The following is a 14,835-nucleotide window of genomic DNA, read 5'->3' on the forward strand; positions in this document are numbered from 1 at the left end:
AAGAGGAGTGTTTCTCAGAATGACGTACCACATTCGCCTGCATCAGAATCATCTAGTGCTTGTTAAAAAAACAAAAACAAAACAAAAATCCCCAGGTACCATTCAAATTACTAAATTAGAATTTATGGACATGGGGTTGAGTTTTTAAGATGCTTCCTTGGTGATTCTCTAATAATTCCCTGATGAGCTGCACTAATGTTCGAGAACTATAGTTCTAGAGGGCCCATAAGACATCAACTTGGACAACTGGTGGTGTAGTAACAATAAAATTATAGAACTAGTAAGACTTACTTTTTAAAGGGGATATTTTCATTGCCCACTGCACAGAGCTGAGTATTAACAAAAGAGCAACTCTCTCTATGTCAAATTAAAATGCATTTACAAATAAAACAGTTAAGTAGTAATGTGGAATCATTCCTGAATGGCAGCAAAGATACTTATACTTACCGAAATATGGTGTGCATACATTGGCCTAGACAGGAAAAATGCTGCATCATGGGGTGTGTGAAATTCATTACAGAGCACATCAATTGAAGGCACTCGCTTTATATAATCTTCTGTGCTTAGATTAGATGCTAAAAACCCACCAAACTGTACCAGGGTATCATGACACTAAATTTAAAAAATAAGACAAAAAACACAAATGTGCTACCATTTTACTAAACCAACATAACATTTTCCAAAATGACTAAGATATATTTTAACAATATTTTGATTAACAATTAAGAATTCAAATTTTACTACTTGAAAGAACTTTGGAGACAATCTACAAACTTAATCATATATCATACTACAAAAAAGATACCCAAGTCCTGAAAAGTTGACTAATTTAAGACTTTAATAGTCAACCAAGGTCTCAAGTTCCAAGCTATTGTTCACCACCTTTAGTAGCAGAATATATTTATCTAAATCACATAGAACAATTTTATGTATATGCAAGTCAATTTTTTTGGCCCTTAAAAGTCGAAAACTTTATAAAATATGATGTTTTCTATTTCCTTGTAATATAGTTGGTGACAGTTAAACACATCTTGTAGGCTAACCATAGGTTTTGGTGCTTAATATTTTTAAATATATTTTATAAATGAAGATCATATCTACTTTGTTGTGGCTGAAATTCCAGATTTCCAGAGATCAGAAAAGATGAGAGCAAACAACTTGACGTTATCTACTTAACTGAAAACATTATACATATTATTATATCCCCTAGATCCATCTCTTAAATATCATAATTTGCAAAGAGTCCCAATTTCCAGAATGTCTATTATATATATAATTACATATTATATATTGTATATAATATATATCATATGATATATATATGATGTGCAAAATAACATTTTTCAAATTGTATCACATTCTATATTTTCCACTATCAAGATTTAAAAACCCACAGGGGGCTGGGGGGGAGGAGAAAAAAAAAAAAACCCACAGAAACACAAAGGCCACTTTAACTTGCCTGATCATAGAGCTTTCCCACGAGTTTCAAATGTTTCTCTCCACCTTCCTGAAAGATTACCCCATTCCTCTGCTGAGCCATAAGCAAACAGAGAGGAAGAGCAAGGTCATGGTCTAATAGTGCATCCTTTAATCTCTGGGAGGATTTTTTAGTGTTTCTTATCTGGCCAAAGTAACCACCCTGCAAAAGAGAAGACATAACTTTACCAGTGTACCAGTACATAAAACATGCCATCTGATTTGAAGAAAAAACACAGAAAGGGTTTGGTTACAATCCTGAAGATAACAAACCCACACACTCTACATTCCTTCCCTCTCTTTACAAATTTATTTTACTGACACTATTACTGCCACTGGCTTTAGTCACTGGCTTAAAGATAACTGTCAACTGTCTTTAAACTTCTACATATTTTCCACTTTCTACCATGCAGTCCCTTATAAAGGATTATCCTTTAGTCAGTGTGGGGCAGAGTCAACAACTGTCAGATTTATGCCCACTGGGGTATCAAGGACCACAGAAGATTTGATATTTATTTCCCTCCAGATGTATTACTTACTGTCTTTTACACTTTGTTTCAGCTTTTTTAAAAAGGTTAAAATAACTAGTATATCGCAATTTTTAAAAGGGAGGTGGGGGCGATTTTAAGAGGAGGGTATGTATGGCTTTGACACTTAGCTTTATGTACTTATGTGCTGTTTAAATTCTTTATTATGAACATGCGTACATTTTGATTACTGCAGCTTTGTAACACTGTCTGAAGTCTGGGAGGGTTATGCCTACTGCTTTGTTCTTTTTCCTCAGGATTGCTTTGGCAATTTTGGGTCTTTTATGGTTCCATATAAATTTTAGGATTATTTGTTCTAGTTCTGTAAAAAATGTCATGGGTAATTTGATAGGTATTGCATTCAATCTATAGATTGCTTTGGGTAGCATGGCCATTTTAACAATGTTAACTCTTCCAATCTAAGAGCATGGGATATCTTTCCATTTCTTTGAATCATCTTCAATTTCCTTTATTAATGTTTTGTAGTTTTCAGCTTATAAGTCTTTCACCTCCTTGGTGATGTTTATTCCCAAGTATTTTATTTTTTTTGATGCGATTTTAAAAGGGAGCATGCATACATTTTGAATTTTGAGTCACTAAACAAAAAGAGCAATTCTCACCTCAGCTTTTAGTTGCTCTCCACCAGTCATGGCCTCTAGTTGCTCCATTGTCATTTCTTCTGTAATTTCTATTCCTGCCATTTTTTGTACCACTTCTTTCAATATAAGCAGGTCAAAACTATTTAGGAAAAATAAGAAATAGTCTATAGTTGAAACTTCAAACATAAAAGTAAAAATGAATTGTAATTAATATACTAAGAATCCCTAAATTATTTGTATATAAATATTTGGGGCATGTAGTATGTTTAACTTTTTACTTGGAAGTAATTTCAAACTTACAGATAGGATACAAAGATAAGAACAGTACAAAGCACACCCACATAGCCTTTATCCCTACTTCACCTGTTATTAACATTGTGAACATCCCGTTCACTTTATCATTTCTGCTTTCTCTCTCTCTCCCCCATCTTCTCTCTCTCTCTCTCTCTCCCTCCCTCCCTCCCTCTCTCTCTCTCTCTCTCTCACACACACACACACACACACACACACACACTCTCTCTCTCTCTCTCTCTCTCTCTCTCTCTCTCACACACAATTTTCTTGAACTATGCGAGAGTAACTTATCTAGTAAGTAACATCATTTTAGAGGTACCTAAAATTCCTAATTACCCCTAAAATTGCTAATGTGTTTCCTAAGACTATCGCTATTCTCTTACATAACCACAGCAATAGTTATCAACTTTAGTAAACCTAACACTGATGCAATACTTTTATCTAATATACGGTCATATTTCATTTTTAGCAGCCAACCCAATAATGCCCTTCATAACATTTTTTTTTATCCTCCAGTACAGGATGCTCAATATATATTTTTTGATAGTATAGAGCCATCTCTTTAAACAATCACACACACTTAGGAGGAATGGAGGGAGGGAGAGGAGAAAAGAAAAAAGGAAGGAAATGCAAATTCCAAGTTGTGATATTTGAGCCTAAGATGACAGTTTAGTGGCCTGCCTTACACATATTTATTACTGTGCCAACAGTTATTCATTTGAATTCTCAAAGTTTAGGACTGTCAATGGAAATAACACCTTATGACTTCCAAGATCTTCCTTACTTTGTTAAGTAATGAAGATAAGGAAAAACATTCTTTCCTACAGAACAAATACAGATGTTTTTCCAAAGAAAGGTAAAGCTAGGTATACCCAAGACACAAGTTAATAGACAAAGGAACAGTTTTCTAAGATTCTTATTAAGTGCTTACTCTCTCAACTTGCCTCGCTTCTCTAAACATAGTTTTTGAAAACAAGAGGGCCCTCTTCAAATAAGTATGCAACAAGTACCAATGAAATATTTTGTTTTTCCTTTAAACAATCTTTTCATTAGATGGTCACAAAAACTATATCACAGTACAGAAAACTGAACTAGAGATTTAAAAGTAATGTGATGTTTTCCTGGCCTATACAGACACAGAAGAGTAAAATGTATACGAATGGCCAATAGAGGAGTATAAAGCAAGTGATATATGCGGATTAAATCCCAAACCTAATTTTTTTTAAGCTTTCCCTAAACCAAAATAATCTGTCAAGAATTACTTAGGTAATACTTGTTTGGAGCACCAGATAGCTTTACAGATTTCTGTTTGCTTTCTACCAGAAAGCTTTTGAAAACCATTTCCAGTTCTTTTGAGTCTAGTCAGTCTATTGCTGATGGGGTTTAATATACATTCCAATTCAAACTCTAAGCACTGATATTGGTCCAGAATAAAATAATAAAACTCAGTATTTATAAAGAAAAGAAGACAATGTCCAAAAGGTGCATTAGTGTTACCTATCTCTGAAGTTTAAATTCAAAAAATAGTTGTGTTTTAAAGATACTATATATACCCTCAAAATAAACACATTCCTACCAAATGTTCAATGTAAAGGCCAATTACTGTCCAGTAGCATAATCAATAGTGCAATGAGTTTTGCCATAAGAGGATTTACAATATACCATATCAACCATTTATTCAAAAGCCTAACAGGTAGTCAAAGTGAGTTAGTTACTTTAATGAGTTACACATATAGCCAAATATTACATTTCTTTCTGCATATTTTAAGTTATTTCTTTTAATTAAAGAATTCCATATAAGTAAGTGAGCAATTATTTTCTTAAGCCTACAACCAACAAACAGTTTTTCAACATAATAGTAATGTCAGTATCCCAATACCGGCAGAAGTACTCTAATTACTGAATTTCATTTACATATAATTTGCTATGAATACCTTTTGCCTGCCTTTAGCTGATTAGCCACATATTGAAGAAGACCAGCAAGATCAATTGGATATTTACGAAAAACTGCACCACAGAAACTAGCCAGACCTATATGAGATAAAAAAGGAATAGGGCTTTTTAAAAAACAGTTCATAAAACAAAAAGCACAATATTAAGTGTTATTTCAACGAAATTTCCCAAACAAAATGAGGTGGGAAAAATTGTATTGCTGATGCCACTGAACAGAATTTTATAATTAATAATAGCTAATATTTATTGACCATACATATGCCAAGCAGTCTATTAAGCTCTTTATGTAATTATCTCATTTAACCTTGGCAGTAATTATCTCAGGTTGGTATAAACCTATCGATGAGGGAAATTCCGAACAGACAGGTCACGTAACTTGCTCATGGACACACAGTTGGTATGAGGTAGAACAGTGATTCAAACTTACACGGCCTGATTCCATAACTTGTGACGTTAATTAGGCCACAACAAAATCTTGCAGATAACTCAGTAAACTTGAATGATCAACAAAACACCTGCCCCTCAAATGTCTGAGTCACACAAAAAAATCTCATTTTATCTAGGAACATGCCACTAGTTGTGGAGGGGCAAGGAAACATTGCCAGACCAAGAGGCAATCAAAAGACCAATTTTAGCCAAGAGTCCTTATCACATTAGTAGGGAGAAAACCCCACTCAAGACAAGAGCAGGAGGGACTTCCCTGGCCATCCAATTGTTAAGACTTGGCACGCCCAATGCAGGGGGCATGGGTTCAATCCCTGGTCAGGAAACCAAGATCCTGCATGCAGCACGGCGTGGCCTTTTTAAAAAAAAAAAAAAAGAGGAGGAGACCCCAGTAAAGTCAAGTGATCTGCAGCCTTTTCAAGAATTATTTGCTGAAAATTATTTGCTGAGCACCTAAAGGACAATGGACAAAACACAGGTCCTGCCCTCAAGGAACTTACAGTCCAGAGAGATATAGAAAACTAAACTAAAATAACTATGATGAATAAAAAGTTCCATAGAAGTACAGAAGAGGGGCACCTTATTCTGACTTTTGGGTTGTTAACAGGGAAAGCTTTCCAAAGAAAGTGACCTCTAAGCTAAAATCTAATGAATAAGTAGAAAATGTGTTGGAAGAGATGAGTGGGCATAGAAGGGTATCCCAAGGGTACCCCAAGAAGAGGGAATAACATGTGCAAAAGAAAGTGTAAGAAGTTCAGCATTAACGGAACCTAGAATATTAGGGAGGGGCAAAAGATGAGGCTAGTATAGAAAGGACCTGATCCCAAAAGAACTTACTTGTATGATTTATTACAGATTGCAGACTTCAAAGAGCAATGGGAAGCTACTGCAAGATTCAGCTATCAGAGACACAACAGGTTGAAAGAAAATGTAACTGGCTGCTAGAAATCAAAGGTACAAGGAAAAAAAACAAGGCTAGGGCTTTTTGTTAAACAACCAAGTTTTTGCTCTTTTAAGGTGACTGGAACCTCAGGATGGAAAGGAGAGAAGGGAGAATAGTTCCCTTAAGATTAATTCTTCTAGGGACTTCCCTGGCAGTCCACTGGTTAAGACTTCACCTTCAAATGTAGGGGGTGCAGGTTCGATCCCTGGTTGGAGAGCTAAGAGCCCACATGCCTCACAGCCAAAAAACCAAAACATAAAACAGAAGCAATATTGTAACAAATTCAATAAAGACTTTAAAATTGGTCCACATCAAGAAAAAAATCTTAAAAAAAAAGATTAATTCTTCTAAAGTAATAGAATGGATGGGAACTTTCATCTCCCCAGTAATGCTTGCCCAAATGCTATCACAGCCAATACTGGCCTCTTGAGTTAGAAAATGAATTAAGTACCATATGAACCTCCTTACACAGCCAAGGACATGGACCCTCTGTAGAACAAGTTGAGTGGCTAGATATTCTCAAGAGCACTTGACAAATAGGCTCTTAGCATAGGTAACAGAATACATAGCATAGCAATGACAAAAGATGGAAATTTCATCCTTGGAAAAATAAAAATACTTACTCTGAAGCCAGCTTGAGATGGTTGTGTCGTCATGTTTCATTCTCTCCTTTTCTGGATTAGCTAAAGCTTCAATGATACAATCTTTCATATAATTAAGAAAAAATTTTGTCACCACATCCCTAACAAAGACCGCTAAAACAACAACAACAAAAAGCCACCCCTTGGAAAATAAATTGTTAGCTCCAATTTATTACCAATTATGGAAAAATACACTCACTGTAGTATCAACTTTTCTTTTTTAGCCTCTTTCCCAGCTTTCAGCAAGCAGATTCTAACTATATCAAAGATATTTAGTAATCTTAACATTGTCTTTCTCAGTATACAACACAGACACACACACAAACTCCCAACTGGTCAACCTCTCGATCAGCCAACTGAATCAACCTCAGATGGTTGCTAAAGGAACTTAGAATGAAAATAAAACATTCACCACTAAGATCTATGAAACGTGAAATCTATGTTATTACTTCACCTGAAAGGATACAGGCCAAGACGTCATAATTCAACGAAGTGAGGTATTTCAATGAATCTACTACAGGTGTTATTAAGTTATCATACTTCTGTATTTGTGACAAGATCTGGAAGACAGCAACAAAGAATAAAAGGCATTGACTAATCAAAAGAGAACTTTTACCGTGCTAACTAAATAATGGCTACACTTTTTTTTCAAAAGAAATAATGCTTAAAATTAGTTTCCTTCCATTGTGTATTTATATAAAACCTACTATTCTATCATTTCCTTAGAAAATATTTTCTTAGGCTACAATTTCCAATTAGGAAATAATTCCAGGGCATCCAAACTTGAATTTTGGAATTATAGAGGCTAGACTTATGTCAAATGTGTTTTAGAAATCTCTTTCTAAACATGAAAGTGTTACATCTGAATCACAATGAAATGCTGTTCAAATGTTTCTAAAAACTAAAATCAACAAATAATGCATCACTTTATTAATGTTTTTATAACTCAAAATGTGGTACACAAGACAATGTCAGTCTGTTTAATAACAGTAGCACTGTCACTTATTGTTAGAAAAGTAGATCAATGTGTTAAACATATTACATACTAAATTTTGTTTTTAGAATAACCATACAATGTTTCATTTGCTAAAGTTTTTGTCCCCTAAAACTATCAAACATTTTTAAACTACATCATTCTATTTCCACTTGTGCTGATTTAAAGACTACAAAAAGAAAAATCCCTGAAAATAGTATTAACCTCAAAACATACATAATCAAACAAAATGGTTGGATTGCTGTGGCTCAACTTCCCAATTTGTCTTCCAGAAGGCTTCACATTTTCCTTGGTTAGACGCCTACAAGGGGAGAAAAAGGTGGCAGGGATCATCTTAAGTAATTTCCCTTTTAATGTTGGTAGCTTTGTTACATCATGAAAAAAATTTTATTTCCCAAATATCCAAAATGGATCCATGTAAACAACCACCCTCATATGCTTTACTACAGGACTTGGGCTATTTTGATTAGGCATTCTCCAAGAGGGTATTAAAATTTTGTATTAATGCTTAACATTTACAATATACACATGTTCATTTTATAGTAATAGTCTAATAAGCATTAAAACTCTTAACGTACTCTACAAGTACATAAAACTCTTCTTACAGAGAATAATTATTTTGGATTTAGAAGGGCTCATTATCACTTTAGGGATTAAGATATCAAATTTGGTGTAATACTTTGAAATGCCTCATGCCATCTGTGTCAGTGACCCTAACAGAGTAACAGCTAATGCTGCACTCACTCCTTGATACAAGAAGTTCTCTGGTTTTCATATTCAAAGTAAACAATTCTTGAAAAATCAATTCTACTCTTGTCCTTCCTCTTTAATTCTCCCTCTACTCAGTATTCTTTTACTAACATTTTGGAAATTTATATCTACGAAATGCTTACAAATTCAAAACAATTATTACACAGGATCTTAAACTCTTCTGATGAAATTACTACATAATAAATCTAGAAACCTGAAAAACTAACAAGTGACAGGAAGCTTTCTAGAGTGAAAATGTAATGAAGCAAATAATGAATTTAGTTGACAATTCAAGGAATGTGACCATTCTGGAAGTGACAAACTTGATATAATTATCTTAAGAAACTTATGACAAAACTGATCCATTAATCAAAATTATTTCATCAACAACTGCTTCCCTTTCCCATTCTGCATGGCCCAGTTTCTTTTTGTCCCACGGAAAAGAGAGACCCATCAGTTTTAAACTTTGGCTATACTCTGTTCTACTTTGAAGCTTTATTTGAAGCACAAATAAAGTTCTACCACCACCTGCCCTTACTTCTAACCCTACTATTTCACGCAAGCCCTCCTACTTGCCAAAGCCAACCCTTCCTTTCCATATTTTTTATCCCATTCCCTTCTGCTTCCTCTCCCCCAACACCAAAAAAAATAAATAAAAGGAATATTCTCTTGATTATGTCCTCCTCTCAAGCAACCATGGTGCTTGGCATATGGAACACAATCAATGAACATTTGTGGCATGAATTACTGGATGCCCTATAGAAAATTCATGTTTTAAACAGTAATCAAAACTTGTGAAATTCCCAAGCAATAAATTAATACATTCCATTCTCAACTTAAAAAGTTCAATCAATATCAAAATCATATTATTCAAGGCTGGTGAAATAGCTGAGCTTACAAATATAACAAAAATCCGAGTACATTAAAAATTCTGCACATATTCTTCTGTGATAAACATTTGTATTAATTTACTTATTCATTAATTCATATTAATGTCTTCTGTGACAGGCAAAGTGCTAAGCACCAGGAATACAAGGATGAGTAACAGCACCTGCTCTCAAGCTCAGTCCAGCTGGGGAGGTAGATTTAAAACCACTTTTAAAATTTTTATATTCTTAAACAAATAGAGCAACTTATAGAACAGTACTTATTATATGCTATCAATAGTATAAAAAGGGAGGGAATAATATATTTGTATTCACTTGCATATACATAAAAATAGCCGGAATGATAAATAAGAAACTAAACAGTGACCACTTTTTTTTTCCCTTGGGAGAACTGAGTGGACAGGGTGAGAGACTTTTTACCGTCTACCTTTTCATATCTACTACAATTTAAACCGTGTGAATATATAAAATAGTCAAAAAATTAGATAACTTTAAAAAGAAAAATAATCATAGCAATATACATAAGCGGTATGATAGTAGTTATATGCATATGACATAGTGGTAGCACAAATAAAGAACAATCAATTGTGCTTGGTGGTATGTGCAAGGGAAGGCTTCACAGAGGTGACACTGGAGCCCACTGTCCAATGATGAGGTCACCAGATGGAGAGAGGAAAAAGAGGTAAGGGAAAACCTGTACAAACAAAAGAAACAAAAAATTATATGCAAAGGAAAAGGAGACCATAGCACACTCAGGGAAACATAAGTGGGCTCAGTACAGCTAGAGGTAGAATTGGCGGGAAATGAGGATGGAAATAGGGAGAGACAGATCATGAAGGTTCTCTTATATCACCAAGCCATAAAGTCTGACATATAACCTGCAGGCAATGCTTAGTCACCAAAGGATTTTGAAGAAAGAGAATAATACAAGGCACTATAACACTCCAGATAAAAGAACTAAGTTAGTGGTGGTAGAGAGTGGAAGAGACAGATTCAATATTTAATGTATCGGGGCTTCCCTGGTGGTGCAGTGGTTGAGAATACGCCTGTCAATGCAGGGGACACGGGTTTGATCCCTGGTCCAGGAAGATCCCACATGCCTCGGAGCAACTAAGCCCGTGCGCCACAACTACTGAGCCTGTGCTCTAGAGCCCGTGAGCCACAACTACTGAGCCCGTGCACCTGGAGCCCGTGCTCCACGACGAGAGAAGCCACCACACTGCAATGAAGAATAGCCCCTGCTCGCCGCAACTAGAGAAAGCCCACGTGCTGCAACGAAGACCCAACACAGCCAAAATTAAATAAATTTATCAAAAAAAAATTTAATGTATCATTAAATAATCCATATAAAGCACTTAGTTCAGCGCCCACCACACATAGTAATGGCTTCAAAAATATTCGTTGTTGTTAAGCTAGAAACTCTACTTGGGGAATTTTTAAGCCTAGAACTCTTTTGGAAGGACCAGTTCTAATATCATCTCTTTCCATGCCTTCCCCAACTTCCATGGGGTGAAATATTCATTCTCCTCTCTATCATCCCATAGAACTTTATACATATTGTATAACAGCATCTATTAAACCAGACTGTGATTGTGCACACACCTGTTTCCCTGGTAGACTGTGACTTACGACAATATCACTCAGCAAAGAAAGTATCACTGGGGGCTTCCCTGGTGGCACAGTGGTTAAGAATCTGCCTGACAATGCAGGGGACATGGGTTTGAGCCCTAGTCTGGGAAGATTCCACATGCCACAGAGCAACTAAGCCTGTGTGCCACAACTGCTGACCCTGCGCTCTAGAGCCTGCGAGCCACAACTACTGAACCTCGCATGCCTAGAGCCTGTGCTCCACAACAAGAGAAGCCACCACAATGAGAAGCCCGTGCACCACAACGAAGAGCAGCCCCTGCTCGCCGCAACTAGAGAAAGCCCGTGCACAGCAACGAAGACCCAACGCAGCCATAAATAAATAAATGAATAAATTTATTATTTAAAAAAAAAGTGTCACTGCATACTGTTAGTTAAACCAGTGAATGTACTACTTCTAATTAGAATAACCATACAACTGCACAAATGTAAAAGAAATGATAATGAACAGCCTTGCTGAAAACCCTTGCAATACAGCAGTGTAATTAGTATCTAAACCAATACTGATCTGAAGTATACAATTTTCATAATTAAACTTCAAACAGTTTATCAGGAAGTATCAATAGATTAACATCACTCTTTTGTTTTGTTTTGGTTTTTTTTGCGGTACGCGGGCCTCTCACTGTTGTGACCTCTCCCGTTGCGGAGCACAGGCTCCGGACGCGCAGGCTCAGCAGCCATGGCTCACGGGCCTAGCCGCTCCTCGGCATGTGGGATCTTCCCGGACCAGGGCAAGAACTCGTGTCCCCTGCATCGGCAGGCGGAATCTCAACCACCGCGCCACCAGGGAAGCCCCACTCTTATGTTTTTAATGACATGAAAATAAAGCACACAAATGAAAAAACTAGAAATTTTTCAAAAGTTGACTCCCTAAGGAGATAGTTCTGCATGATTCTACTAGATCTTCCAGAAAGAAAAAATAAATCTTTATTATAACTTTCAACAGAAATTCCTAGAACTTTGACTACCTTGTACAAGCCACCGAATGTATTATGCAAACTGAGCGAAGGCTACACAGTATGCTCTCCTTTAAAAAAAAAAACACGTCATCCTATAATATAATGCATCCTGAAGAGGATTTTTATCAGATTTTATAGCTGGGCAAACATGACAACTACAAAAACTAACATGGTAGTCAAAATGAGCTAAAAACCACAAAAATTGATAGTCACTCTATGTGTAGTATATAATTAGCTACACCATTAGCAAATACTCCTGGGCTTCCTCAAAACTGAGGCTCAGACATAAGCTGGCTGAAAGACAGTAAATCAGATCCAGATATTAAGAAGAAAAATAAATTAAAACTTACTTCATGATATATTTGGCTCTGTCTATTGTTTGAGCTTTAACTTTTACTAAAAGTGGATGACTGTTGTAAGTTTCATTCTTCCACTGGCCATACAGACGATATCTTGAAAATGATGAGATGAAGAATTAGGAAAAGTTAAACACTTAGAGGTTAGTGCACTAGAATAGTAGCTAAAAATACAAAAATATTATGTATTTACCTATGCTGATATGGAAATGTTTTAAACATTCCCCACAGTTCCTCAGACATACAAGCATTGCAGTCCATCAAAGAAAGAGATGGAAGTAATACCTGGTCAGTAATGCTAAGCAAGCAGCTAAGGATAACTTCCTACGAAAAATGGAGGAAAAATTATTTCAGTTAAGAGGTGCATATTAACCCCCCCCAACAAATTTATGTAAGCCTTGGAAAAATTGCCGTTCCTTGATTTAATAACACACCATATCTAATTCCCCACACTATCACTGTACGTTTCACAATGGTTATTTGTGTTTCTCCATCTAAGAAAGCAAATGAGGTGAGGGAAGGAAAGGGGTAGCAAGAATGAGGGACTTTTTATCCCTTTTCCTTTCTCAACATGGTAATCCTCAAAAACAGGAGGCTGTCAATCTTAAAAGATACTTTGTACGATATGCCAAAAGCTACATTCAACATGTAAAGTATAAAATAGTTATTCACATAGGTGATTAAAGCTTGTTCACAGTAAAATTTACAGTATGCTGTACCTAGACAAACATTAGACACATTGGATTTTTCTAGTCTCTTACCGTCTTCTCTTTATCTTCTTGTTTGCTTCCATCAGACTGAAACTAAAATTAAAAAAAACTATAAATAAAATGCAAAAAGGTTAAGATTATGCTGTCACAATTTCGTTTCTAATTTGAAAAAAAATTAACTTGCACGTAGTTGTGAATTATTTCGTTACTTGTTACACACATGTAGATTTTACATACAGTCAGTATTACCAATTAACATTTTAAATTCTCATCTACATTTCTAACCTCCAAATAATCTGTGACATTCATGAACTTTAAATGCCAGTTTTATAAGCCAATTCTTTTCTCAACCTCATTATCACAAACCAAAGCATCCTAAAACTGATCTGAGTATTTATTATAAAATTGTAGCCAGCACAATTTAGTTATAATGCATTTGCATTTCTCCTTCGAGATGTTCTAGTTTTCCCCCTCAGAATTGGTAAAATCTAACACTAAAGCAACGACAACAAAAATTAAACCCAAAGAAATCCAAAGCTATGTTTTAATTCACCACCACTTAAGCCCTAAGAAATAGGCCCAAAATATTAATACCATTGCTGACAAAGACCAAACCACTTCCTAACTTGGACAGACTGAATGAAAAAGCATGGGTCATTATTTTATCAGTGATTTGCAGGTGGGCTGCTGAAGTGCCATGTTTGACAATGCTGTCTATACATACAAAATGAAATTGTGAGTAACATTTGTGTGTGTATAGGCAGGTGGAGTGTTGGGGGAGTACACAAAGGCCAAAAGGACAGGTGAAGCACTGATACTCAAGGACAATCTAGATTCCTGGAATGTATTTAGCTCAATACCAAGTATGAGAAAGGGAAAAGCTAATATGCAGCTAACATACCTTATTGGTAGATAAGGATATTTTGTGCATGTATGTTTTCATGCTTGAGTAAGTTAATGGGTGTTACTACAGGGAAGTCTAACTTCTGTGCAATATTTTCACATAAGACTAATTCAGGGACGGCCATGTTACCTTGATGGGAAAACATACAGAATCACACTTTTTTAACTGGCGGGTTAAAAAGATATGGTTCCCTTTCACAGAAACGATTATTAAGTCAACATACATCCTGGTCAGCAAATAAGGAGTCAGGTTATGAAGGAGTGGCCTGGCAGAAAACAAACTATATAGTTGCGTTTATTTTGTTGGAAGGGGATGGTAATTCTGGTGGCATACTGTGTGTACACTGGGAGGCAGAAATAACGGTATGTCATAATTGGAAGAATCCAGTTTATAGGGTATTGTGTTGGGGATAAAGGCAGTTAAGCTACTCCTTTGCTAGCATACTATGATTCAAATTAACCTAATAAAGCTATAAATAGTTTCCTCCATACAAATAAAACATTTTCTTAGTTACTAAGCTGTCCTAATTCCTCTTACTAGATACTTATATTAGTTTCTAATGTCTGTTTGTCAATTCTCTAGATTTCACAAGCAGGAAAATTTGAAAGAGAGAAAGAAATATGGAAAGCACAAGGAAACTATCTAGAAGAGCAGTAAGAAAAGGTTTCTATCAAAGGCTAATTATAACCAAGATGAACAACAACAACAAAACAAGATGTACATGCATGTAAAAGTGATTTTCTTTACACAT

The 14,835-nt window shown here is 35.6% G+C and overlaps 1 protein-coding gene across 13 annotated transcripts in view; it reads right to left on the bottom strand.

Annotated features, from left to right (window-relative positions):
- Nucleotides 1-14,835, bottom strand: part of THOC2 (THO complex subunit 2) — a 103,562-nt gene that overhangs the window by 27,909 nt on the left and 60,818 nt on the right. For 9 of the 13 annotated variants that reach the window (XR_013825587.1, XR_013825588.1, XM_079909667.1 and 6 more), the window contains exons 13-22: nt 13,232-13,273; nt 12,664-12,794; nt 12,465-12,566; nt 8,088-8,172; nt 7,332-7,437; nt 6,860-6,940; nt 4,831-4,927; nt 2,624-2,741; nt 1,460-1,639; nt 448-612 (exon numbers count right to left, since the gene is read on the bottom strand). Coding sequence is in view for 11 of the 13 variants with exons in the window: in XM_079909667.1 (XP_079765793.1) it covers nt 448-612; nt 1,460-1,639; nt 2,624-2,741; nt 4,831-4,927; nt 6,860-6,940; nt 7,332-7,437; nt 8,088-8,172; nt 12,465-12,566; nt 12,664-12,794; nt 13,232-13,273 (1,107 nt within the window). In the remaining 2 variants the exon portion in view is untranslated. The remainder of the gene's footprint in view (nt 1-447; nt 613-1,459; nt 1,640-2,623; nt 2,742-4,830; nt 4,928-6,859; nt 6,941-7,331; nt 7,438-8,087; nt 8,173-12,464; nt 12,567-12,663; nt 12,795-13,231; nt 13,274-14,835) is intronic. The other 4 variants (XM_079909668.1, XM_079909675.1, XM_079909670.1 and 1 more) reach the window with 1 other exon arrangement.

This window comes from Stenella coeruleoalba (genome assembly GCF_951394435.1).
Source record: "Stenella coeruleoalba genome assembly, chromosome: X".
Lineage (NCBI taxonomy): Eukaryota > Metazoa > Chordata > Mammalia > Artiodactyla > Delphinidae > Stenella > Stenella coeruleoalba.